The sequence below is a fragment of the Peromyscus maniculatus genome, chromosome 13, assembly GCF_049852395.1.
Source record: "Peromyscus maniculatus bairdii isolate BWxNUB_F1_BW_parent chromosome 13, HU_Pman_BW_mat_3.1, whole genome shotgun sequence".
In the NCBI taxonomy this organism is placed as follows: domain Eukaryota; kingdom Metazoa; phylum Chordata; class Mammalia; order Rodentia; family Cricetidae; genus Peromyscus; species Peromyscus maniculatus.
In genome coordinates, this window is record NC_134864.1 from 51,173,928 (window position 1) to 51,200,681 (window position 26,754).

General features: G+C 44.5%; 1 protein-coding gene across 7 annotated transcripts in view; it reads left to right on the forward strand.

The window, feature by feature from the left end:
• Ino80d (INO80 complex subunit D) overlaps positions 1-26,754 on the forward strand; it is a 71,746-nt gene that overhangs the window by 26,316 nt on the left and 18,676 nt on the right. For all 7 annotated transcript variants that reach the window (XM_076550270.1, XM_076550266.1, XM_076550271.1 and 4 more), the window contains 5 exons: positions 3,919-4,652; positions 12,651-12,759; positions 16,130-16,354; positions 21,515-21,624; positions 24,810-24,943. In XM_076550270.1, the coding sequence (XP_076406385.1) occupies positions 3,919-4,652; positions 12,651-12,759; positions 16,130-16,354; positions 21,515-21,624; positions 24,810-24,943 (1,312 nt within the window). The remainder of the gene's footprint in view (positions 1-3,918; positions 4,653-12,650; positions 12,760-16,129; positions 16,355-21,514; positions 21,625-24,809; positions 24,944-26,754) is intronic.

The window sequence follows — 26,754 nt, forward strand, 5'->3', positions numbered from 1 at the left end:
GCCCGGCCCCACCCTGCCCCACCCCACCCCACCCTGCCTCACCCCCATCCCTCACCCCCTTTGGCTGTATTTTCACTTTAAGGGCAGACTTGTCGCTAGAATTTGTGAATTTATACTTTAAAAACACTGTGCTATTTTCCTTTACATTGTGCATTGTGTTTGTTGTTTTGTTTTTTTTCGAGACAGGGTTTCTCTGTGTAGCCCTGGCTGCTCTGGAACTTGTTCTGTAGACCAGGCTGGCCTTGAACTCATCTGCTTCTGCTTCCCAAGTGCTTGGGATCAAAGGTGTGCGTGCACCACCCCTGTCCGGCTACTTTGTGCTGTTTTTAGGAAATGGGTTGTAATTGGTTATCTTTTACATTCTTAAGAACAATACTCACTTACAGCCCTTCACACCTCTTCCCATTCTCTGATCACAGAGATCATTCTGGAATACAGTTTTAGATGCTGTGTTAGGGTAGAAAATTTGACACACATTCCCTCCGTGTTGGTTTGTTGTCCTTGTTCTTTAAAGTAAGCAAATGTCGATCTGCCATAAACTGGCCAAAAAAGAACCGAATATTCTTTATGTCATGAATATCTTTTGTTTTCAGTGTGGAATGAATAATTCTGTAGGTTGAGAGCCTGCCAGAGTGCGCACGTGCGGTGATTGGGGGCTCTCTTTTAGAACTTCTGGTGAGCACGTGGCTCAGATTACAGTGCCTGGAACTCAGAAACAGGTGCTTAGCACAGTAAGAAAGAAAGCGCTGACCTTCCTAACCTGGTATTAAACACTGTGCACTCGGTTCTCGGGGACTGAGGGGTGGGTAATGCCTTACCACGCCTCTACGGCGAACCTCTGTGTGGCTTACTCAGGTTCTGCTGCAAATGCATCTCTGTAGTGTGCCTCTGTCCTCCTTGGCTTCGTTTCCATTTGATTCAAAGCAAGTACTGTCTTACTAGTGAGGGCAGAAGAGAGGTCTGTGTTTTTGGTTTTTTTTTGTTTTTTGTTTTTGTTTTGTGTGTTTTGTTGTTGTTGTTGTTTTGTTTTTTGTTTTTTGGACATAGGGTTTCTCTGTGTAGCTTTGCGCCTTTCCTGGATCTCACTCTGTATCCCAGGCTGGCCTCGAACTCTCAGAGATCCGCCTGCCTCTGCCTCCTGAGTGCTAGGATTAAAGGCGTGCGCCACCACCGCCTGGCTTTTGGTTTTTTTTTTTTTTTTGGTCTTTGAGACAGGGGCTCTCTCTGTAGCCCTGGCTGTCCTGGCACTCACTCTGTAGACCAGGCCTCAAACTCAGAGATCCGCCTGCCTCAGTCTCCTGAGTGCTGGGATTAAAGGCGTGTGCCACCACTGCCTGGCTTGAGCTGTTTCTTAAAGAGGGAAAAGTCTTCCTAACTGAACTAGAATGTTCACTTAGTTCTACACAGCATGGAAATATGCAAATACAAATCCACCTCTCTGCCTGAGGGGGATGGTTGATTGGTTAGGCTTTTGTGAGCTGCCCAGCATTGGTGTTTGTTCGCAGACCCAGCTCCTCAGGACTGAGTAGCAAATACTCTTAACCGCCTAGCCACCTCTCTTGCCCTGACTTGTAAGTTAAAATTAAGGTTCTGCCTTACCATTCTTTGGTAAGAAACCAATCTTTCCATCAAATGCTGAAGAACATTTGTTTTGTTTCTTTTGTCCCGGATGTTGAACCCAGGCCCTGCCCTGTCGGTGAGCTACCCTCCTGGCTGCCCCCTCGCCCCTTTTAAGAACGTGCATTGGTGTTTTGCCTGTGTGAGGGTGTCAGGTACCCTGGAGCTCGAGTTACAGACCGCTGTGAGCTGTCATGTGGGTGCTGGGAATTGAACCTGGGTCCTCTGGAAGAGCAGCCAGTGCTCCTAATTCCTGAGCCATCTCTTCAGCTTCTCCTGGCCCTTTTTTATTTTGAGATAAAGTTCTTGCTATGTAGCCCAGGCTAGCCTCAAACTTGTCATCCTCCTGCCTTGGTGTTCTGAGGAGCTGGGCTTCTGAGTGTACCACTGTGTGTGACCACTGTGTTCTCCTCTATGATTGTTGTTTTGATCCTGTGTTTCAAGTCCCCCAGACTGGGCTTGAACTGCCTGTGTAGAGGAAGATGACTGAAGTCCTGGTCCTCGTGCCTCTCTACCTCCCAAGTGCTGGGATTGAAGGCTGGTACACCGTACCCAGGGTTGTTTCTTCTTCTTTTTAACTTCCTCGTCACTAGTCTTTCCTGACCCCGCCTTCCTCACTGCCCTGCCTAGGAGTCTCTTTTATGTAGGATGATGTATGATCTGCCCGGTGCTGTGCAGAGATGTCACATGCTTGCTTCAGGAGTGGGTCTCTCCTTCAGACAGCTTTGGGAAACACTGACAGGTTCTAGAGGGTACATCTGCCTCTTGGAGCTTCATAATACACGTTATTATACATCATTCTTTGAGAAGTTTTTCAGCAGAAACAAGCAACAACAAAATTATTATGTCATTTTGGTTAAGCTATAATTTTCCAAATTGACTTAAGTGTGGGGTACTATTTGGATGGCACACCTGTTAACGTGCTGTGGGAACTGTGTGAAGAATACAGATTGGAGAATATTCTGTTCCACAGACCCTTGATAGGTTTTTAGTATGGTTAATTGGTATAACAGGTCTTTATTTTCTCATTATGTACAGGGACTGTATCCTTCATGGTGTTTAAGTTACAAAGGTAGCTTGCCTGTTACTGAAGTCATCATGAACTTTGATTTTTTTATACCCCATTTGGTCAGTTTCCATTTGGGAAGTGTTTTTGGGCAAATTCACTTTTGTAAATGTAGTGGAGTTACCTGAATTATTTTAGTGACTACTTCAGCTAGTGCTGCAGGAGACAGTCCGGGTTCTCACATCTCTGCCTACTGAGATGCTCATGCCACTAGCCACTCTTCGTCCCTGCCTCTGCGTGTTGTGTGTGTGTGTGTGTGTGTGTGTGTGTGTGTGTGTGTGTGTCTGTGTGTCTGTGCGCGCGCATGTGTGGTGTGTTTATGTGGTGTCAGTGTGTGTATGTGTGGGTATATATGTATTTGGTGTGTGTATGTTTTGGCGTTTGTGTGGGTGTGTGTGGCACGTGTCAGGGTTATGTTACATGACCTTGGAGACTCTCCAGGAACTTTAGTAGCATTGGAATATAATGCTTTTTTCCATAAGAAACTTTCAGGTGATTTTTTTCAGACTTTTGATGAGTTATTTTGTATGCTGTGAATAGAGAAGAACAAAGCTGTGTGAGAAATAGTGGCCAAGTGTCCAGGCAGGCCGCTGACCGGTGGACAGACCTGCTTTTGTCTGGTGACCTCTGCACTTGAACAATCATGCGCCTTATCAAAGTTACGTAGACCTTGGTTGGGGATGGCTTGAGAATAATGACAGTTGCTCTTCCCATTTCGTTTTGAGATAGTGTTTGCTGTGCAGCCCAGGCTGATTTTGAACGTATGGTTCTCCTGCCTAACTCTAAGCGTTAGCATTATAGGCTTGTGCTACCGTATTTCCAGCTGTACATTTTTTGTTTTGCTTTGTTTCATTGGTTTTTCAAGACAAGGTCTCTCTGTGTAGTCCTGGCTGTCCTGAAACTCATTCTGTAGACCAGGCTGGCCTCAAACTCAGAAATTCACCCCGCTCCACCTCGAGTGCTGAGATTAAAAGCATGCGCCACCACACCGCCTGGCTGGCTGGCTGTATGACTGTTTTTGTTGTGGTTTCTAAAGATAGGGTCTACAAGCTAGCTTTGAACTCCTGATCCTCTTGACCCTTTCAAGTGCTGGGATTACAGGCCTGTGCTGCCACACCTGGTCTGGCTGTCTGATTTGGTGTGTATCAGGATTCCGGTTTTGCAGTGTGTGCATTTCTACATGTATGTATGTGTGTGTGTAAAGAGCCTTCTCTGACACGTGTGCACTCTCTCAGGTACTGCAGCAGCCACTTGCAGGTACTCGGCTTTATCCCGAAAAAAGAAAGGAAGAAAAAGAATGATCCGGTAGATGAGGTGAAGGTCAGGCACCAGATGGATGCCATGGCGTTTAGCCTGACGGTGCCCACGTTGGCCTTGAAGATGCCCAATGGACTGGATAGCATGTCCCTCTCTCCACCTGGGGCAAGGGTCCCTCTCCACTACCTGGAAACCGAGTTGGAAGACCCCTTTGCTTTCAACGAGGAAGAGGACGACCTAAAGAAAGGGGCAGCTGTGAGGAAGAAGCTGCAGAGCAAGCTGGCTCAGAACCGGCAGCGCCAGAGAGAGACAGAGATTTTGAAAGTTCGGCAAGAGCACTTTAGCACCCCTCCCGCGCCTCCGCAGCCGCACGCCCACCTGTCACCTCTATCCACTTCTTCAAAACCTCCAGCGCCACCGCAGGGTTCAGTCTGCAAGCCACCTCAACCTCAGAACACCAGCCTACCAATGCAGGGAGTGGCCCCCACCACACACTCGATAGCACAAACGAGGCAGGCCTCCCACAAGAGGCCTCTGCCCCTCCTTCCATCCTCCAGTCGGGCTCCCGTCTCAGACGCCCCCAGGACTGACCGAATCCTCATGAAAGCCACCGCCTTCTCTCCACACTTCTCCTGTATAAGCCGACTGCGGAGACTGGTGAAACTGTGTACCCAAAAGCATCAGCTGGACGCGGACCTGTTCCCTCACTTAGGTGAGTTGGCCTCGCCTTTACTGTGTCTCTGGCTGCGTGACAGGTCTGTCACAGCTGTTGTGTATTCTAGGAGACCACTCACAGTGAACATGCTCCTGTGTGGGAGATGCCTGGTGAATAGACACCTGTCTGCTCCTGCATGGGAGATGCCTGGTGAATAGACACCTGTCTGCTCCTGCATGGGAGATCCCGGTGAATAGCCACGGGTCTATTGGCCATTTAGAATTTCTGTCATAACTTTTGAAAATTAATTCTTGAAATTCTAAAAATGATTTTTGATAATTTCACATGAGCATATAATGTATTTTCACTATATTTAACCCCCCATTGCCTTTTCTTCCAGTGAACCCATTTCTCCCTTACCCATCCCCTTCCTACTTTGTATTTTTGTTTTTCTTTTGTTGGTGATGTGCTAAGTTTGATTAGCTTTGCTTTTCTGAGCATGGAGACAGTCATAGCTTTCATTAATACTTACAGCAATGTATAAAAGATGATTGGGTTTGGTTGTATCCTCTAAGATCAGGATCTGCGTGCGTGTTCTTGGTATCTTAGGGAAGGTCTTGCTATGTTGCATAGACTGGCCAATTCTTAACTCAAAGGATGCTCCCGCTTCAGCTTTGGTACATTTAATTATACTGTGTGGACTGTAGACACTTTATCACTGTCTTACTGTGATAACACCATTACTCTGTGATCATAGGTCTTTCTTCTCTGTGAACAAGCCAGGCACAGTGCCACATGACTGTTATCCCATCACTTGGGAGGCAGAGGCAAGAAGATTGTTCCAATTTTGAGGCCAGCCTGGCCTACTTAGTGAGTTCCAGGACAGTCGGGGTTTTGTAGTGAAACCCAAACCCCCAAAAACATTGAAGAAATGGTGATAGTTCTCATAATTGAAAAATATGAAAAGATAAAGCTTTTATTTATTTTTTAATTTTTTTTTAGATTTATTTATTTATTATGTATACAGTGTTCGCAGAAGAGGGCACCAGATCTCATTATAGATGGTTGTGAGCCACCATGTGGTTGCTGGGAGTTGAACTCCAGACCTCTGGAAAAACAGTCAGTGCTCTTAACCTCTGAGCCATCTCTCCAGCCCCCAAAACTTTTATTTTTTAATTTCATGGAGTGTGTGTGTGTGTGTGTGTGTGTGTGTGTGTGTGTGTGTGTGTGTGTGTATGTGTGTGTGTTGTAAGCATGAATATGTGTGGAGGTCAAAAGAACAGCTTTCAGGAGTTGGTTCTCTCCTTCCATCATGGGATCTGGGAATTGAATTCAAGTTGGGTTTTTTGTTGTTGTTGTTTTGTTTTGTTTTGTTTTTTGAGACAGGGTTTCTCCGTGTAGTTTTGGTGCCTGTCCTGGATCTCACTCTGTAGACCAGGCTGGCCTCGAACTCACAGAGATCCGCCTGGCTCTGCCTCCCAAGTGCTGGGATTACAGGCATGCGCCGAGTCCAGCCTGGGTTACCGAGTTAGTTCCAGGAAAAGGTGCAAAGCTACACAGGGAAACCCTGTCTCGAAAAACCAAAAAAAAAAAAAAAAAGCTGTGTACCACCACTGCTCGTCTCAAGTTGTTGTTGTTGTTTTTTTTTTTTTAATAAATGCTTTTTACCATTGAACCAGATAAAAGTTCTGATTTTTTTGGTTTTTCGAGACAGGGTTTCTCTGAATATCCCTAACTGTCCTGGAACTCACTCTGTAGACCGGGCTGGTCTCAAACTCACAGAGATCCACCTGCCTCTGTCTCCAAGTGCTGTAATTAAAGGCATGCTACCACCGCCTTTGGCTATAATACGTATTTTTAAAGATTTATTTTATTTTTAATTATCCGTAGATATCTGTGTCTTTATGTGGGTTTATTCACACCTAAGTGCAGGTGCCCGAGCTCAGAAGAGGAAGTTGGATTCCCCGGCTGTTGGGAACTGAACTCAGGTCCTCTGCAAGAGTAGTATGTGTTCTTAACTGCTGAGCCCTCTCTTCAGCTCCTAGAACATAGTTTTCAATGTGTTGTGAGCTAAAATTCCACCTACAGGAAGAACTCTTTATCTGCTTCATATGATATCAGGAGAAATGCCAGTAAAGAATGTGGGTAGCAGAAGGAATATGAGCGGAGGCCGGGGGATGGTGGTGGCTCATGCAGAGTCAGGCAGATCCTGGTCTACAGAGCGAGATCCAGGACAGGCCCCAAAATTACACAGAGAAACCCTGTCTCGAAAAACAACAACAACAACAAAGTATTTTGGGGCTTCTGACTCATATTTGTGCCTAGCACTTGGGAGGTTGAAACTGAGGCTGAACTTGAGTTTAAGGCCCGTATGGGCTGAAGAGTGAGACCCCGTTTCAAAAAATTAACTGCTGAGAAGTGGCTCAGCAGTTAAGAACACTTGTCTCTCTTCCAGAGTACCTGAGTTTGTGAGACTCACAATCTCCTGTAACTCCAGTTCCAAAGGATGTAGTCCCCTCTTCTGGCCTCTAAGAGTATGTAAGAGTATGCTACATCTGTGTAGGTATACTTAGAAACCTGGGTTTGATTCCCAGTACCCACATGGTGGCTTATAGCCATCTGTACCTCTAGTTACCAAGATCTGAAAGTCTTTCCTGCCCTCCATGGGCACCAGACATACATATAGTACACAGACGTACATGCAGGCAAAACACTTGTACACATAAAATAATAAAACCCACAGAACTATACACACACAAATACTTATATATGTTTTTTTTTGTTTTTTTTTTTTTTTTTCAAGACAGGGTTTCTCTGTGTAGCTTTGCGCCTTTCCTGGGACTCACTTGGTAGCCCAGGCTGGCCTCGAACTCACAGAGATCCGCCTGGCTCTGCCTCCCGAGTGCTGGGATTAAAGGTGTGCGCCACCATCGCCCGGCTTATAAATGCGAAATATGCGCTCTACCGCTGAGCTACATCCCCTTAAATATGTTTTATATAGTTTATATATGTAATATTTTATATATATAGTCATTAAGCTCACTTTTGCGATTTCTTCCTAGCAGTAAATATCGAAATGTAAGGATCTATGTGCGGAGTTTATTGTAGCATTACTTACAGAATTAGCGGTCTGACACTATCTGAGAATAACCAATGGGAATCTTGAATGAGTCCCAGGCTGCATGTTTTACACATGGTTACACAGCTGTTGTGGAGAGGGAATGTTGTCTGACTGGGTTGTGTTTAACGTGACTTAACCGGTGGAGGAGAGTCAAGAGGAATTACGTGACTCTGTTCTGTAAAAAGTAAGGAGACAAAAGGAAGCGAGCAGGAGCCTCGGTGTACCCACTGGTTATGTTTGTGGGGAGATGTTTGCCTGGGGCCTCGGTGTACCCCCTGGTTATGTGTGTGGGGAGATGTTTGCCTGGGGCCTCGGTGTACCCACTGGTTATGTCGGGGGGAGATGTTTGCCTGAGGCCTCGGTGTACCCCCTGGTTATGTGTGTGGGGAGATGTTTGCCTGTTCCAGAGGAGGACATGGGGAGTACACATCACCAAGCTGTTGACGTTGACCCATGGAGAATGGAATGGAATGGAGAGAGGATTTTATTTTATTGTAAATGAGAGTGGTGGGCTTTCTTTTATACTCTACACTATTTCACCTGATACTAAATTATCTGAACAAAACTTCTGCACTGTAGTAGGTAGAAAATAACAAGATATCCCCAAATCTATTAAATACCCATTTGTTAGGACCTTGGTAAATTCTTTAAAGTAGGTTAAATTGAGTTCCTGTTATAAATACTTATTTATAACCTCTTTAAAAATCTTCATAATATATTTTCAAGTTAATAGTTTTTTCATATATAGTATAATTTGTCATGGCTGAATTTAAGTTATTTCTAGTTTATATTACTTTAGCTTCACAGCAGAGTAATGACTATCACATCTTTAACTTTTCCTTAAAATATATAATGAAAAATAGAGTTGCATGAATGGTGTGGGGGAAGGGGACCAGAGCCTACGCTGTGATGCAGATGTGAAGGTCAGGGGAACCGGGTCATCCGGCTTGTGCAACAGGTGTCTTGAACCTCTGTGCCATCTCAGCAGCCCTTCTCCTCTTTCTGTGGGTAGTCCATGTATGTACGTGTGCACACATACATGCGAGTGCACATGTGTGCATGTGAGTGTGGAAGCCAGAGGGTGTCTTCCTCCATTGCGCTCCACTCTATCATTCATTCACACACACACACACACACACACACACACACACACACGTATCAATGAAAACAAATGATCCTGAGGGCTGTGGGCTAGCTCATGCGGTAGATGCCCACCCGTAATCTCGAGACACTAGGTGTGATCCCCAGCACTGCCTAAACCTGTGTAGGGCAAATGTCTGGGGACAGGAGGATCAGGAGTTGGTCATCTTTTACTACAGAGTGAGTTCATGGCCAGCCCAGGCTACATGAGACTGTACCTCAAAACGAAGATAATCTAAACTAAAACTAAACTCCGTGAAACGAAAGCAGCTTATCCAAGTTACAACTAAACCAATCGTCAGTCTTTGTTCACACAGCAGAGGAGCCTCATGGAGGTTTTCTGCTTAGTCGTGGGTCCAGCGTGCTAGACAGTCTGGGGGTTGAGAGGTGATGAGTGAATCATTGTAACAAGTAAGAGCTCTTGTAGTAAAACTCCCTAGCTCCTGCCACTTGTGGGTCTTTCCAGCGACCAGAGGCGCCTTGTGAGGAGCCCGAGGCCGACTCGTGGTGAGGCAGCAGCAGTGGCCACCATGGCACTCACGCTGTTCCCAGTGTCACGCAGGTGTGAGTGTGTAAGTGCAAGCAGTGTCTTAGTCAGAGTTTGAAAGTAGCGTTGACATCTGGAACTCCTGAGAAAGTTTTAGGGACTCTGGGATTTACAGACAGTATTAGTAATATAGCTGAATACTTGTCTATGTTTTATGAACCAGTATATTTTGTATTTATTTCTTGGCCTTTTCACCATTTTTATTGAAACCTTTACTGATCGCTAGAGCTGTTTCCACAAAGTTCATATTCTTGTGAAGGCTCCCCCTCCTCACTGTGACTTGTTTCGGGGACCTTTATTTATGGTGTGTATCTGTGTGCATGTACGGGTGCCGCGGAGCACATGCTGAGGACAGCACAGTTAGGGAGAGCTGTCTCTTTCCTTCACATGGGTTCTGAGGACCTCAGGCACAGTGACAAGCGGCCCGGCCGGCCGGCTCCTGGGTTTTCGTTTGTTGTTAGTGCTCTGTAGGCTCTTTAGTCCTTGATTTGGTGTCCTTCCTCGGTCTTCCCAGTGCCGAGGCTACAGACTGTTCTACTGGACCCGACTCAGATTTTGAACAAAGTGAAGTTTACCAGAAGTCATTTAACTTTTTTGTGGATTTTTGTTGTTGACAGGGTTTTCTCTGTATATCCCTGGCTATCCTGGAAATCACTCTGTAGACCAGGCTGGCCCCGAACTCACAGAAATCTGCCTGCCTCTGCCTCCTGAGTGCTGGGATTAAAATGACGCCACCACTCAGCTTGCTTTTTTGTGTTTTGAAATCTAAGCATATTAGAGATGTAAGACTCTGGAGAAAACAGATATTGTAATGCACACTGGTCACCCTTCCTAGTCTGCATTCAAGTCAGTGAAGAGCACTAAGAAAAAGCCAGACTGTGGTTCACGTTTATGGCCGTCTGGGCTGGTTCTATCCGTTAAGTTAGGACAGGAGACAGTGAGGCCAAGGTCAAGGTCTGCTTTGCTGATGTTAGTCTGACAGTGGAGAAACCCACCGTCTTGATGTCTCCCAGGGCCATTTTTGCTGAGTGACTGCACTGGCACTTTTTCTTGCCTGGACATATAAATTACTTTGCTCACCCCTCCCTTTTTTTTCTTGAGACAGGGTCTCTCACCAGGTAGCCCCGATTGGCCTGGAACTCAGTATGTAGATCAGGCTGGCTTCCTACCCACAGAGATCTACCTACCTGCCTCTGCCTTCCAGATGCTGAGGTGAAAGGCATGAGCCACTGTGTCTGCCTTTCCTTACCCTTTTTTACTGTTCTGTTTTGGAGTCAGGGTCTCATGAATCTCAGGATGACATTGAACTTGCGATCCGCCTACCTCCTCTGTCAAGGGCTGGGATCGCAGGCATGTGCCACCAACCCTGGTTTTAGGTCATGTTGGGATTGAACCCAGAATTTTGTGCATTCTAGCCATGCCCTGTCCTAGGTAAGCTACATTACAGCTTTGACCATGATGGTCTTTTTTAAAAAACATTGTTTTAGTGTATGACTTTTCAACATTTTAATGTATAATGTTTTGATATTTGAATAATTTTACCTCATATATGTACTGGGAGCTCAGTTTCTTTGATTGTGCTGTTTCCAAGTGATTAACAAAGTATATTATGAAGTCCATTCTTGGAGTACAGCACAGCCTGTCCAAATGTCATGTTTTGAAAGCTGAGTGTGTATCATCATACATTTTTGTAAAGAAGTGAAGTTCACTTGAAGGCCTTATGTATTTTAGACACTCCCTCCCTCCCTCCCTCCCTCCCTCCCTCCCTCCCTTCCTTCCTTCCTTCCTTCCTTCCGTCCTTTTTGGTTTTTTGAAACAGGGTTTCTCTGTGTAGCCTGGCTGTCTTGGAACTTGCTCTGTAGACCAGGCTGGCCTTGAACTCACAGAGCTCCACCTGCCTCTGCCTCCCAAGTACTGGGATTAAAGGCATGCACCACCATCACCACCGCCGCCGCCGCCGCCACGCCGCCCCCCCCCCCCTTGCTTCACTGTGATTTTTTTTTTTTTTTTTTTTTTTGGTTTTTTTGAGACAGGGTTTCTCTGCGTAGCTTTGCGCCTTTCCTGGAGCTCACTTGGTAGCCCAGGCTGGCCTCGAACTCACAGAGATCCGCCTGGCTCTGCCTCCCAAGTGCTGGGTACTGTGATTTTTTTTAATCAAGGACAAAAAATATGATACATTTTTGTTTGTTTGTTTTTCAAGACAGGGTTTCTCTGTGTAGTCCTGACTGTGCTAGAACTCACTCTGTAGACCGGGCTGTCCTCTGACCTCCACATATGTGTATGTGCAGGAGGATACCCTCTAAATTAAAAAATATAATTACTGAGAAACAGTAATTTAATCCCAGCACTCAGGAGGCAGAGGCAGGCGGATTTCTGTGAATTCAAGGCCAGCCTGGGCTACAGAGTGAGTTTTAGGACAATCTCCAAAGCTACACAGAGAAACCCTGTCTCGAAAAACCAAAAATAAATATGGAAATAAAAACCAAGGTGGATGACCCTTACGGAATGACCTGAGGTTGATATATACACACAAATGATCATGTACCTACATGCACAGCCACACACATGTGCCCCTGTGCACACAGAAACATGCAAACACACGCACGCACGCACGCACGCACGCACACACACACACATGCACACACAATGCACACACATAGAGTAGCGAGATATGGTAGCTTTCACCTATAATCCCAGCCCATAGAACCACCACCAGAAGTGTGAGGCCATCCTGGGATAAGTTTTATCATCAAACCTCTTAGCTACAGACTGTAGAAGAGCCTGTTTTTGTTTGTTTGTTTGTTTGTTTGTTTGCTTGCTTGCTTGTTTTTTCCAGACAAGGTCTCTGTATATCCCTGGCTGTCCTGGATCTTGCTCTGTAGACCAGGCTAGCCTCAAACTAACAGAGATCTGCCTGCCTCTGCCTTCCGAGTGCTGGGATTAAAGGTGTGCACCACCACTGCCAGGCTTTAGACAGCTTTTTTTGTCCGGGTTTTATTATTTTTAAATTTGATTACATTTATTTATTGATAGGGATAATATGTGCCACTGCACACGTGTGGCAGTCAGAGGACAACTTGTGGAAGTTGGTGCTAATCTGCCATGTGGGGCCCTGGGCTCGAACTCAGGTAGTCAGGCTCGGCAGTGAGTGGGTGCCTTGTTATTGATGAGCTGTCTCCCCAGTCTCAGTGCAAATCTCAAGTAAATTATTTTTTGTCTAACCTGTCATTCCCACTGTCTGCTGCAGGGTTGGACTGGTCTGAAGAGAGCGGAGAAGAGCTGGAGGACTCAGATCAGGCCTCGCCATATCAGGTCGCATGGTCCATCCGAGAAACCCTCAGATATGAAAGACACACGTAAGCTTTCCCCAGTGTGCTTTATAAAGGAGGCATTTGTCAAGGCTCTGTAGATACTAAGTGTTCAACTATTTAGTAATAAGTACTAAAGAAAAGTTTCTTTTAGTGACTGCTTTAGCAATATAAAGAAAAGAGTTCAGTCGGTGCGCTGTGAGCAAGCCAAGTGACACCTTTGTTGGTGGGGCCAGCAAATATTGCTCACGGCCTGAGCTAGTCATTTATTTAAATACTTGGGGTTTACATAAATATCCAACAGAGTAGAGGCCAGCCCATTTGATATCTGACACTGTCCCTTCATTGGTGTCTGGTCCCCCTGCTCTGAAAACACATCAACTTTCAAAGGAAACACGCATATCTGCATTAACACAGTATGGAATGTGCAGTGTGCACCAGTCAGCTAAAGATGATTTTCTGTTTTATGTTTGAGCAGGTAAAAGGCATCTGTAGCTTTATAAGTCCATTTGAACTGTATAACCAAACTGTAATATAAATCTCTATCCATCCATATGAAAAGATGGCATGTAATAATAAGTCACAGGACTCTGTAGCCAACAAGATTAATCATGTCTCATCTTATCTCAGAGCTGTTCCCTCAGCTTACATGTCACCTGTCCTGTAGTCTTTCTTGGCTTCCTCCCCCATGTCTGTAGCTGACACCCAGGAGGTCTCCCTCGGTCAAATCTGATCTCTATTAATCTGGAAGGAATACACAGCCTGTTGTTTCTTATGGCATCAAAAGCATAACCTCCTCCCCCAATGCAACACATTGTCCAGCTTCCGTTTTGAAGTTAAGACATTTTAAAAATATAGAGGTTGGTTTAATTTAGCAGTTTCCAAAATCCAGTGTCTCTCAGGAGCTATTGTTTTTGTACATTAGCATTTAAAAAATTCAGAGTTAACAAGACACGATATAGGTTCCAGACTCCCTGTGTATTTTCCATTCTTATGTGGCTTATTTTTTTTTATTACTTTACACTCTCTCTTTAAAGAGTTTACTTATTTTTAAACTAACTTTTCTATGATTATCTGTATCCATTTTTTCCCCTTAAGCCTACACACATTATTAAACACACTGTAACCTGTGTAGAGGTTTTTTTCCATCTGAACCTGCTTCACTGTGTATCTCTAACTTTTTCTGTTTGCATGAGCAAAACCTTAAACCTGCCGCGTGGCTCAGTTCATGGCGCACTGGCAGCTCAGGCACGCAGACAGCTGCCAGAGACGTGTCTCTACCATGGCCAGCACGGGAGACACAAGAGGAGGAAGCCGTGTTTGGCTCCATTTTTGTGTGTTTAGAACCCTTTTTTAAAAGCTTTCTTAGGTCTTATGTGGATATACGTGGCTGGACATTGTGTGTCAGATCCACCTCTAGAAGTTCACAGCCTCCTTGGATGGACGTCCAGTTTCTCTTTTGGTTTTTGAATTTGTAGGACTGAAAATATGATAGACAGTACAACAGGAAGTACAAAATGATTCAGTAGGGACTGATTATAAACTGAGACCACATGGAAGCGAATTAGAGTCCAAAGCTTTATTTTCACGTGGATATTTGCAGCTGGATAACGGGGTGTCGATAAGTGGCACTCGCACGTGCATCCATTTCAGCCCTTGGTTTGCTCTTCCGCCATACGGTTGCTGCCTCAGCCTCTAGAGAGTGTTGTCATGCCGGAGGGAGGTTCTGCTCGGTCAGTTCCGCGTCCTGCCCTTCAGGCCTGCTTCCTTGCCACTCGGGTGCTCTCTGGGCTGGCACGCAGTAGGGCTGTGAGGCTCAGCGTCGTTAGTTACGGCCTCTCTCAGTCACACCTCAGGTCCAGGAACTTGACTGCAGAGGGTTGGGGTTAATTCTGCAAATGCTGATTAGCCTAAATGAATGCTCTGCCCAGTGCCTGAGAAACGAGGAACGGATGGGATGGGAGCGATTTCTGGTTTAATTCCCAAGGTGGCCTGAACTGACCCTCAGGGCTGTGGGCTTGGCTGCCCTTGGTTGGAAGCCGTGTGCATTCTGTCTCTGCCTTTGGTTCTCGCAGAGTTGTTCCGATGCTCTTTGTGGTCTGAGACTCAGAGCCTTCCTCGGCTTTCTTCCTCTGTGGAACAGCTCGCACTCCAGGCTGCCTCGAAGGCCACACGGCCCTGGTTCTCTGGTTTTCACTTTCCTCCTTTTAACGGATAATTATCTTACTGCTTGCCCAGCTTTAGTGTAGTATGTGCGTGCGTACGTACAAGTGTGCGCACGCCTCGGTCTCCTGGTGGGGGCCAGAGGAGGATACTGGGCGGACTGCTCTACCTCTCTGCCTTATTCCTTTGGAGAGCCTGGGGCAGGGCTGGTGTCCACAAGTCCCAGCAGTCCCTGCGTACACGCATTAGGTTACAGGTGTGTGCACCACACACGTTGTATTTTAAGATTCCTTTCCTGTGTTGTTTGAGTGTTTTGCCTGCATGTGTGTATCTGTGTCCACCGTATACACACCTGGTACCCAACGAGGTAAGAATAGGCTTGAGGTATGCTGCGGCTGGGGCTGGGGCTGGGTGAGAGCCACCGTGCGGTACTGGGAATGAAAACCAGGGACTCTGCAAGAATGAGTCCTCCTACCCATGAGCTGCCGTCTCTCCAGCTCCCCCCTCTTTCCCTTTCCCTTTGGTTCTGGGATCCAAACTCAGGTCCTTATGGTTGTGCAGCGAATGTTCTTTCCCACCGAGCTCTCTCTCTCGCCCCTTGTTACCCATTTGGTTTGTTTGTTTGTTGAGACAGGGAATCTGTACATAACCCTGGATGTCCTGGAACTCACTCTGTAGACCAGGCTGGCCTCAAACTCACAGAGATCCACCTGCCTCAGCCTCCTTTCCAGCAAACACTTGAATTGGAATCGGCAGTCAGTCACATTAGCGTGGTAGGAAACTGTGTAACGCTGGCCTGTGAAAGCAGTTCAGATGCTTCTGTAGCTGCAATGGTAGTTCCAGGGTTCCTACACCACACACAGTCTGAGGAGAAAAGGCGATTTGAACCAAAATGTGTAAGAGGCTCTTTGTGTTGTTAGAGGTGACTGCTGTGTTTCTGATGAAGGTGCGATGTCTGTATCCTTGAAGTGAGCCAAGGTAAAGAAATGCTTGTCCTTCATGTCCTGCCCTGGTGCCGCTGTGCCTGCTGAAGTCTCACTGAGATGAGCACCTGCCCTGCCCTGGTGCCGGCTGAAATCGTGGACTTGTTTTCGGTGCTCCTGGAATCTCTCCGGGTTTATTGAGTTTGTGTTCCAGTGCCACAGAAGTTTTAAGCCTGTGCATTCATTCCCCAGCCCTCACTCCTTTTCACTTCCCCTTTCTCGTATGAACTTCCCATGTAATCAGTTCCCGCCCTTCTCCCTGCACTTTCCAGGTCGGACGACGATGACGTGGGGAGCAGGAGCTCCAGGGTGACCCAACTTTGCACTTACTTTCAGCAGAAATACAAGCACCTCTGCCGCCTGGAGCGGGCAGAGTCTCGACAAAAGAAATGCCGGCATACTTTTAGGAAAGCGCTGCTGCAGGCAGCCAGTAAGGAGCCTGAATGCACTGGCCAGTTGATCCAGGAACTGCGGAGAGCGGCGTGCAGTCGAGCCAGGTTAGAGCCACACAGGCAAGGCCACGTTCTCAGGCCTTGTCTCCTTCTACTTTGCTCTGTATAACCTTGGAGGGATAGGTTAGGCATTGTGTGAGGTGACCTGCGTTTGGTTTTGTTGTTGAGAAGGAACACTGCCTGGGTGGTGGCTAACACTGCCCTGAGCTGACTGAGATGGAAGCGTTTGCTGGTTCTTTCACCCCCTAGTTCATTAGAATTTATTCATTGAAGGGATTTGAGAATGTTATTTCTCTTGCTGGTGGGCTTTGTGAGCCGGTGTATCCAGTCTGGCCTCACACCCTGGATCCTCCTGTCTCAGCCTCCTGAGTGCTGGGACGTAGCAGACACCGGTTCATCTGGCTGAGAACATTGGCTGTCTTAAAAACAAAACAAGATTGAACATTTAAAAAGTTCTGTTATTTATGGCCGGGCAGTGGTGGCACACGCCTTTAATCCCAGCACTTCAGAGGCAGAGGCAGGTGGATCTTTGTGAGTTTGAGGCCAGCCTGGTCTACAGAGCGAGATCCAGGAAAGGCGCAAAGCTACACAGAGAAACCCTGTCTGGAAAAATTAAAAAAAAAAAAAAAAGTTCTGTTATTTAAAGACAGAATTACAGTTTTTAAAAAGTTATATATTTTTTTTTACCATAAAGGTAAACAGTATTTTCATTTTATAATAAAAATATATTTTTGTGTTAGTTATGACTTTTCTTTTTATATGCTTTCTTTTAATGTGTATATTATCTTATGTGTTCACATGGTTGTTTACATTTCTTTTTGTTCTTTTGTTTGTTTGTTTATTGAGACACGTTTTCACTATACACTCAGGCTGGTCTTGAATTTGTGCTCCTCTTTCTCAGTCTCCTAAGTACTGTTTTTCCTGGATTTTTAGTGACTGCATAATACAGAAATCTGCCCTTAGACTATCTCTGTTTTATATAGTTAAGATAAAATTGACCTGTATTGTTGAAAAGTTATTTGTCAGTCTAGTCTGGTGTCATACCCTGGAATACCAACCAACACTGTATAGGCTGAGACAAGAAGGTCATGAGTTCAAGTCCAGCCTCAGCTACAGGAGAGTAAGACCACATCATAAACAAACAAAAGAAGAACCACACAAAACAGATCTGTGACCAGTTTTTCCTCTTAAAAAGTATATCATGGCATTGTCCTACATTCTTAAAGATTCATTTGAAAATGTGGTTTTATAGTATTTGCACAATTTGTTAAATAAAAATCTGCATAATAGAAATCAGTTTTATGCTGTTTTGATGAAGAAATTTTAATAATAATTCAGCTATATATTTTTTAAGAATAGTTTATAATCCAGGCCATGGTGGCACACGCCTTTAATCCCAACATTTGGGAGGGAGAAGCAGGTGGATCTCAGAGTTTGAGGCCAGCCTAGTCTACAGGATAAGTTCCAGGACATCCAGGGCTACACAGAGAAACCCTGTCTCAAAAAACAAACAAACAAACAAAAGTTTATTTATAATAACAACAAAAAAAACCCTTAAGTTAAATTTTCTAATCTTATTTATACATAATTCTGAAATCTATGTATTTATTGTGGTTATAACTGTCTTTTAGTTTTACCTGCAATGCACATTTAAAGCATTGAATTGAGTTAAAAATTTCTTAAACATCTCACTTTAAAGAAATGTCTTTTTTCTTTCCTTTTCTTGTGTCACGAGACAGTCTTGTCATGTAACCTTGCCTGGCTTGGAACTTCATATGTGGATCAGGCTGGCTTTAAGCTTATAGTAAACTGTCTGCCTCCAAGTGCTTCAGTTATTGGCATGTGCCCTGCTGCCCACCTAGGGAGCTGCTTCTCAAATTTAGAATAGCTAACTAGAAAGTTTTATTCTTTTTAGTTTTTATAATTTAGGGTGATAATAACTTTAAGTGCATAGATGTAGAAAAGAGTAAGTTAATATACAGAAAATATGTCACTGATTAGACTTGGATAGTGAAAAGTATTAGTTTATATAGTCTTAATTAAGTCTCCGGTTCTAGACAGTCATTTCTGTAGATGCAGAAGCAAGGTGTATTTAGTCCTGAGAGCTCCAAGTGATGAACGGATGAACAGAATTTAACATGCAGAGGTCTCTTCTCTATCCATTCAGACTGTTTCCTCAGCTCAAGAGTTTGCAAACTAATGGTGTCCGACACTATGAGAAAGCTGTCACCTGTACAGTATCAGGGAAATTGTGTCTCCAGCAGAAAGCATTTGTGCACATGGGCATTGTATACCTCAGTTCTAATACTTGATAGTAATCTTGTCAGAGATGTGGGCGCGGTCTGTGAATTGAGTTTGAAGCAATTTGGTAATGTGAAAAACTGTATTTATGACTTTTGCTTTTTGGTTTAATCCAGGTATAACAGTGCACTAATTTTCAGAACACTTTCCAAAACAACTTTAGTGATTTTTTTTTAATTAATGATAAGTCTTACCAAATTATAAAATACCAGGTTGGACTGCTGGGGGATGTGGCACAGTGGTTGAGTACTTGACCAGGATGCATGAGGTTCTAAGTTCAATTCCAAGTATCGGTGAACAAAACAAAGTAAACAGCTTTCAGACTGATTGGTGTCATTTGTCACTGATCATGTCACCCATGATTAATGAAACATTAGTAATTCTCTTTGTTTTTTCCAGGGCCATTTCGATGGTATCATTATTTAATAACATAGTTATAACTTATCTGTAGAGATAATGAAATTCTGACTGGGTTTATGAGAGAGATTGGTAAACTGGACCATAAAGTGACATTAAAAATGAACTAGGGCCAGTGAGATGGCCCAGCAGGGGAAGCCATTGCTTTGCAAGCCTGACGGTTGAGTTCAATTCATAGAACCCACTTCCCAGACTGTCCTCTGATCTCCATGCATGTGCCGTGACATGCTCCCTCCTGCATCGGGTACATTTGTGTGTGTGCATGCACACACATACAGAGACAGACAGACATACAGAGAAAGACGGACAGAAGCTTGTAATCCTAGAATTTAGGAAGTAGGTCGGGAATTCATGGTCATTCTTAGCTACTTAGTGAACTTGAACTTAAAACCAGCCTCAGCTATATGAGACCTCAAAAAAGAAAGGAAGAAACAAGGAAATATATTGTACATTAGGCCCGGTAGATAGCTTAGTAGATTATTAAAGTGTTCAGAGAAATTATCTGTTTTATATTGAGTACCATGTGGTATAAACATCTAGACCAAGCAGTTTGGGGCTTATCTGCTAATATAATACAGATTTCCTTATGAAAAAATTATGCGTTGTTTTTAGAGGCTAAAGTTAATAGTGTAAACATCTTTTTAGGAGCAGTGTAGAAATACTGTGACTATGAGCTGAAGGTGTGGTTCAGTCACCGAGGGTTTGTCTACGTGCATGTGGTGTTAGCACCAAACCCAGCACCACCAACAAAGAAGGAAATGGACTAGTCTTCTTGTTTGTTTGTTTGTTTGCTTTGAGACAGGCTCTGGCTGGCCTGGAATTGCAGACCAGGCTGCCATCAGTTTACAGCGAATCGCCTGCCTCTGCCTCCTGAATGCTGGGATTAAAGGCCCATGCCACCTGTCCCAGCAAAACATTTAATGTTCCAATGATCTGTTTTCCTACCTTTATTAGGTTTTTTTTCTGTTTTTAAAGTGTGTGTGTGTGTGTGTGTGTGTGTGTGTGTGTGTGTGTGTAAATTGCAGGTGCCAGTTCTCTCCTTTTACCATGTGTGTTTTGAGGATCGCACTCAAGATTGAAGATTTGGGGCAAATACTTTTACCTACCGAGCCATCTTGCTGGTCCTTGAAATCCTTGCTTTGTTTTTGAGAGTCTCACAGCCAAGGCTGCTCCTGTACTCCCAGTCCTGCTCCCAGCCCCTTCCGAGTGCTGCTGTTGTGGGCTTACACCATAGTGCCTGGCTGATGCCATGCTGGTGACTGAACCTAGGACCGATTGCAGACGTCGCCTACTGATAAAATATAGGTTACAATACTCATATGCCAAGTGATCAAAGTGAATATAGCATTTAAATAATGAAGCATGGAGTTGCAAAAATGTAGCAAGCTTTTATACATACGTTCAAATTGAGCACATTTTGAAGGATGTATGTATAGCGTAACCATTTCCTCATGTTCACGGTCCCTTTTCCAGGTATGCGCTCAGGTGTCTTTAGACTTACTGTGCATTGGCACTAGATGGCCAAATGGTCATGATAACAGTAGACTGAAAACCACCTTAGGGAGTACTGTGTACCCCCAGGTCTCCACGGGTGGTATAGGTGTGTCTCATCTCTCTACTCATGTCAGCCCTGCCAGCTCCAGGTGCTCAAGGAGTCTCTGCTTTAGAAGTGAGAAGTCCATGAGGCTTAGGAGAATCTGTGTAAGATGTCACGTAGTGAAGAAGGTCTGTCTTCATCACTTAACAACAACAAAGCTGGGCAGAATGGCTTATGCCTGTGATGTGGTTTATGCGCTGGGGAATTTGAAGCAGCATTGCTGTGAGTTTGAGACCAGGCTGCTGTACAGTGCCTTCTAGGTTAGCCTGAGCTCCACAAAGAGACCCTGTCTCCAAAGAAAACAAAACAAACAACAACAAGCCACAAACCCAAGGGAGAGTGTCTAGGTTCACATGTACAATCCCAGCTCTCAGGTACGAAGGCACAAAGCCAGCGTGTGCTACACAGGGAGACCCTGTCTCAGAAAACAAGATCAAAACAAACAGATAGATGTATTTGAGAACCACTGTGATGTAGCTGTCTGCCCTGAATGTTAGTAGTTCAGGTAAATAACCCATTTGGTAATGCTTGCTTTAATTCATACTTGTGTTTTTAATGACTGTGCATAGTAAAGATAGTTACAATGTGGGTGTTGCAGAAACACAGTGTTGAATATTTATCCTGGGGCCAAAGGAAATGGGCAATGAATGGGTAAAGAAAAGCACTCGCTATCCAGCCTACTGACCTGCCTTTGATCCTCAGAAGCTACGTGGGGGAAAAGAGGGAACCGACTCCCTGGAGTTGGCCGGTGGCCTCCACGGGTTTGCTGTGGCTTGTACTTGTGCATGCACACACATAGAAATAAGACGACAGATTAACGTTCAGAAGAACAAAAATTACGCTGGGTTGTTAGAACACTTCCAATGAATTTTGCATTTTTCCTTCTTTAGCTTCAGCCAGGCCAAGTTGAAGGAGGTGGAGCCAGCAGCATGCAGCGGAACAGTGAAGGGCGAACAGTGCTCCAACAAGGCCCTTCCTTTCACCAGACATTGTTTCCAGCGTATCCTTGATAACCACATCAAGCAGGCATTGGCGGTACTAACTCCTTTGGGGCTGGGTGCTTTTTTTGTTTTGGTTTTGAACTCACTCGTAGACCAGGCTGGTTTGGAACTCACAGAGATCCCCCTGCCTAACCCTTTCCCCTTCCCCACATTAAAGGCATGCACCACTACCACCTGGCCTGAGGCTGTGTGTCAGACCATGTGGGTGCTGGGAATTGAACCCAGTTCTTCTGGAAGATCAGCCAGTGCTCCTAACCACTGAGCCATCGCTCCAGCCCTGGGGCTGTGTGCTATGTGCCTTTACCCCCTGGGTCCGCCACATGCTAGGCAGCCGCTCTCCCACTGTGCTTCATTTTCAAGTCAAGTGAGCGCTCCCGGAACGCTTCTTTTTGAGATAGAGTTTCACTGTAGAGTTAAGGTTGGTCTCAAACTCTTGAGTCTCCTGCCTCAGTGTCCTCACTTGCTGAGACTCCAGGTGACATCACTACCATATCTGGGGGGCAAAAAGAAACTTGTGAAATAAGAACTATTCCGTGTTTGGACTAATGTTTACATAGTTTCTAACTTTCAGAGTCCTGAGTTATTCTCTGGCTCTGTCATGGAGCTTGCTTTTTAAACTTGTCTGTACTTCACTTTCACTACACTGAGATTGGAAGGAGAGGCTCACAGGTGCATCAGCGTGTGCTCTTTGGTTGTCTCACAGAGATGGGGGGACTGGGACCTGTGCCAGAGCTGAGGGCGCTGACTTCTGCCCAGAGCGGCAAAGCAGGTTCTGCTAATGGCTGCTCTTGAAGTTTTTCTTTCCTTTCTTTCCTCCCTCCCTCCCTCCCTCCCTCCCTCCCTCCCTCCCTCCCTCCCTCCCTCCCTCCCTCCCTCCCTCCCTCTCTCCCTTCTTTCTTTCTTTCTTTCTTTCTTTCTTTCTTTCTTTCTTTCTTTCTTTCTTTCTTTCTTTCTTTCTTTCTTTCTTTCTTTCTTTCTTTCTTTCTTTCTTTCTTTCTTTCCTCCTTTCTTTCTCTCTCTCTCTCTCTCTCTTTCTTTCTTTTTTTTTTTTTTTTTGGTTTTTCGAGACAGGGTTTTTCTATGTAGTTTTGGTGCCTGTCCTGGATCTCATTCTGTAGGCCAGGCTGGCCTTGAACTTAGAGATCCACCTGGCTCTGCCTCCCAAGTGCTGGGATTAAAGACGTGCGCCACCACGCCAGCAAAGTATTTCTCATGAAAACTGAATGCTGGTCCTTGAGGTGCTTGCAGCCTCTAACTATAATGATTATTGATGGAAAATCAAATCACTTCTCTTGTTGTTTGTTTTTTGAGACAGGGTTTTTCTGTGTAGCCCTGGCTGTCTTGGAACTCACTCTGTAGACCAGGCCGCCTCGAACTGAGGATCTACCTGCCTCTGCCTCCCAAGTGCTGGGATTAATGGTGTGCACCTGGCACTCTATTTTTTGTTTTATTTATTTATTTAGAGGCAGGGTTTTAGTAGCCAGTTGCCCTTGAACTCCCAGTGTGAAGTCATTTCTTCTTACCTTTCTGTGTGTTCTGTGGCTTGAACTGTGGTCGGCAGGCTGGCAGAGAAAGCCTTACCCACTGAGCCATCTCACTTGGCCAAAACCCTCATTTTTATTAAATATTTTAAACTGAGTAGCATTTAAAATACTTTTGTTTTCTTCAGACAGGGTCTTGCTATATAGCCCCGGTTGCTGGTGAACTTGTGGTGGTCTTTCCTCAACCTCCCGAGTGCCGAGGTTACAGGCTTGTGTCAACACATCCAGCTAAAAGTATTTCCTCTTAGCAGTGCTCTAGTTTACAATCTTCATTTGGTACTTATGTATTTGAGATATCGTGAGTTAGGTTATAGCCTGGCTGTCACTACGTAACCTGGCTAGCCTGAAACTTGATTCAGCCGCCCAGATACTGGGATTACTCATCTGCAGTGGTGTCCCCGGATGGGTGTGCTTCTCTTTCCTTCCTTCCTCCTTAGAAACAATGTCTCATCATGTCCCCCAGGTGGGCGTCACATTCTGAGGCTCAGTGTGTGCCCCCTTTCTCTCCTTTAAATTGTGTCTTCACAGGCTCTTCTGTAGGTCGCAGTTTATATATAATAAGTATAAGCCCAAGGGAAACACAAATGGACTTTCTAAACAGAAAATAAATCTTTTTATTTATTTATTTTTATTTGTGTGGTACTGGAAATTGAATGGAGGGCCTCATATATGCTTCTAACATGACCTGCTAACAAGCCCTGCCCTCAGCTCAGAAACTAGAGCTTGTGATAGAGGATGGACCTTTCTTTTGTCTCTTTTCTCTTTTCTTTCTTATTTTGGGGTGGTGGTGGTGGTGGTGGTGTTCCGAGGTAGTCTTCCTCTACAGTCATGAGTTTAAGGCTTAGCTTAGGCTACATTGCAAGACCTTGTCTAAGAAACAAAATGAAACAAAACAAAAGGCCGTAGACATTCCAGTTTTCAATAGGGCTTTGATTTCAAATTAGTTTTGTCATTAATTTGTGAGTTTGATTTGGATCCTGGCAGTCAACCTTGAACAGGTGGGTTTTTTTTTTTGTTTGTTTGTTTTTTGTTTTTTTTTTGTTTTTTTTTTTTTTTAAATTCTAATTTTCCTTGGTGAGTATCCTAGGAAAAAGTTTTCTTTTTAAATGCTGGTTTTGGGGGCTGGAGAGATGGCTTATCAGTTAAGAGCACTTATTACTTACTCTTCCAAAGGACCTGATTTCAGTTCCCAGAGCCCACATGGTAGCTTACAACTGTCCATTCCTATTTTGGGATTGACATATAGACATTCAGGCCAAACACTCACACATAGATGAAATAAAATACCTAGAAAAATTAAGTGCTGGTTTCAGAACAATGTTTTTAGTGGGAATTTTAGGAGCCTGTTAACAAGAAAATGATCTTGTTTATTCAAATTACAGAAATTAGTTCAGAGTGGCCATAAAGGAGCCATGCCTGAGAGCCTGCTAGCTGAGTAGACTCCTTCAGAAGTGTCAGTTAGTGAATAATGATGATATCGTCACTATTGTCGTTTTCCCTGTTAGCAGTTGGATGGCTACGTTAACTTTATAGACAGTACAGTTCTTGCTAATAAAAGACAGGTAAGGGAAGTAGCAGCCGTTATCCGGACACCGAAGAGTTAAACGGTCTCAGTGTGCTTTCTCCTTGACTGCCAACCCCAGACATCCTCTTGAACGGCTCTCAGCAGCTGTTCTCCAGCTGTACGGCCAAGTTTGCAGATGGACAGCAGTGCCCTGTACCAGTGTTTGACATCACACACCAGACGCCCCTGTGTGAAGAACATGCCAAAAAAATGGTGAGTTCTGCCGTCGGGGCTCTCAGCCCGTTGATGCCTATTCCTGCTGGGAAATGAAAGCAATTAAGGAAGTACTATAAAAACAGTGATTTTATTTTATTTTTTTCTCTTTTAAAATGTTTTATTATTTTTTGGGAATTTCACATATGCATAAAAGGTATTGTGACATATTCACCCACCATTCCTCCTTCCAACTCCTCCCAGATCCACCCCCCCCACCCCTTCCCACCCCTTCTCAACTTCTTGTGTGGTGTTTTGGTTTGGTTTGGTTTGGTTTTGAGACAGGCTGCCGCAGAACTCACTGTATAGATCATGCTGACTTTGAATTCCCAGACATCCACGGAGGCCCGTTTGTGCTGTCTATATACGCACGGGGTCGGGCCACCCACCGGACCGTGGTCAACCTAGGGAGGGCCACACCCGTAAAGAGAACCGACCAACCCCGGAAGTCATCAGCTGTCAGTCACTCCCCTGTCCTGCTGGAATATTTCCTTTTTCAGTTTCAAGAAGTCCCATATTAATTGTTTGTTTTTGTAGAAGCATAGATATTTATTTGTAACAAATGAGTTTGTGTACAGTGTTGAAAATCTACAACTTCTTAAAACAGTGATTTTAATACTTGAAACTCTGTGCTGTGTTATCATTGACTAAAAGATTTCAAAATGTTGTGTTGACCTTTTGAATTTGAGACCCTTTTTATAACAAAACCAAACCCCCACTGTTTGAGGAAATATTTAGTGAAGTTGGAATGTTTCTAATCCAGAACTCCCAAATCTATAAGGTCCTAAGATGACATATGACACCCAAAAAGTACAGGTTTCGGAGCCTTCCAGATTTTGGTTTGGAGATTCCCGGAGTAAGGATTCCCACATGCAATATTAAAAAACATAAAACATCTGTGCGCCCTCAGTGTTTCAGATGAAAAATACTAAACCTGTAATTACTTAGGTAAGATCCTTTTTAAAATCACCTGCCCATATTCTCAGTCTCACACACACATAATAAAGACACATTTTCTGATACACAGCAGATTTTTCAAGCTCAGTTTTGCTTTTTTATACGCAGTTCTGGGAATGATCTGGATATTTAATAAATTCAGGCAAAATACCAAGCTTTTCTATAATTTTATTGAACTTAATCATTGCTTTTGTTAATGCTGGCATCATGAATCCTAATTAACATGGAATAATTTGGAGAAGAGACACATTTGGTTAGTCAAATATTTGAATTATGTAACTGTTTACAATGGGTTTGTTTTGGGGCAAAGTTAGCTTAGTAGTTGCATACTTGCCTGTCATGAACAAGATTCTGGGTTGAGGCCAGAAAGGAAAACAGAAAGCAAACCCTCCGAGTTGGGTTAGCTTGTTTCCACCCATCAAGCAGTTGTAAGATACTGTGCCTGGTGCCTGCTGTACCCCAAGGCCGAGGAAGTGCCTCGTGTCCTGAGCACACTGCAGTTCCATGGGTGCCCCAGTACCATGGACTGGGAGGCTGGTTTGTGGTTCTGGCTTTGTCACTAGCTAAGGGTACAGTTAGGTGGAGAAGCCACCTTCCTCGTCTGTCCCCGTGGTAACATACTGGCTTTACCAAGAACTTCTTTGGTGTTTAGTTCCTTGTTGTTAGCATCATGGTTTGAAAAATTTGAATACTAAGCTTCATGTAGAAGTGTTGAATTCATTTTCCTATTTAATTAAGATATATTTAAAGTGTGCACACATTTTCTTAGTTTATTCAGGCTTTATGTGAATGAAGGATGCTTTCATGGTGTGTGTGTGTGTGTGTGTGTGTGTGTGTGTGTGTGTGTGTGTTTC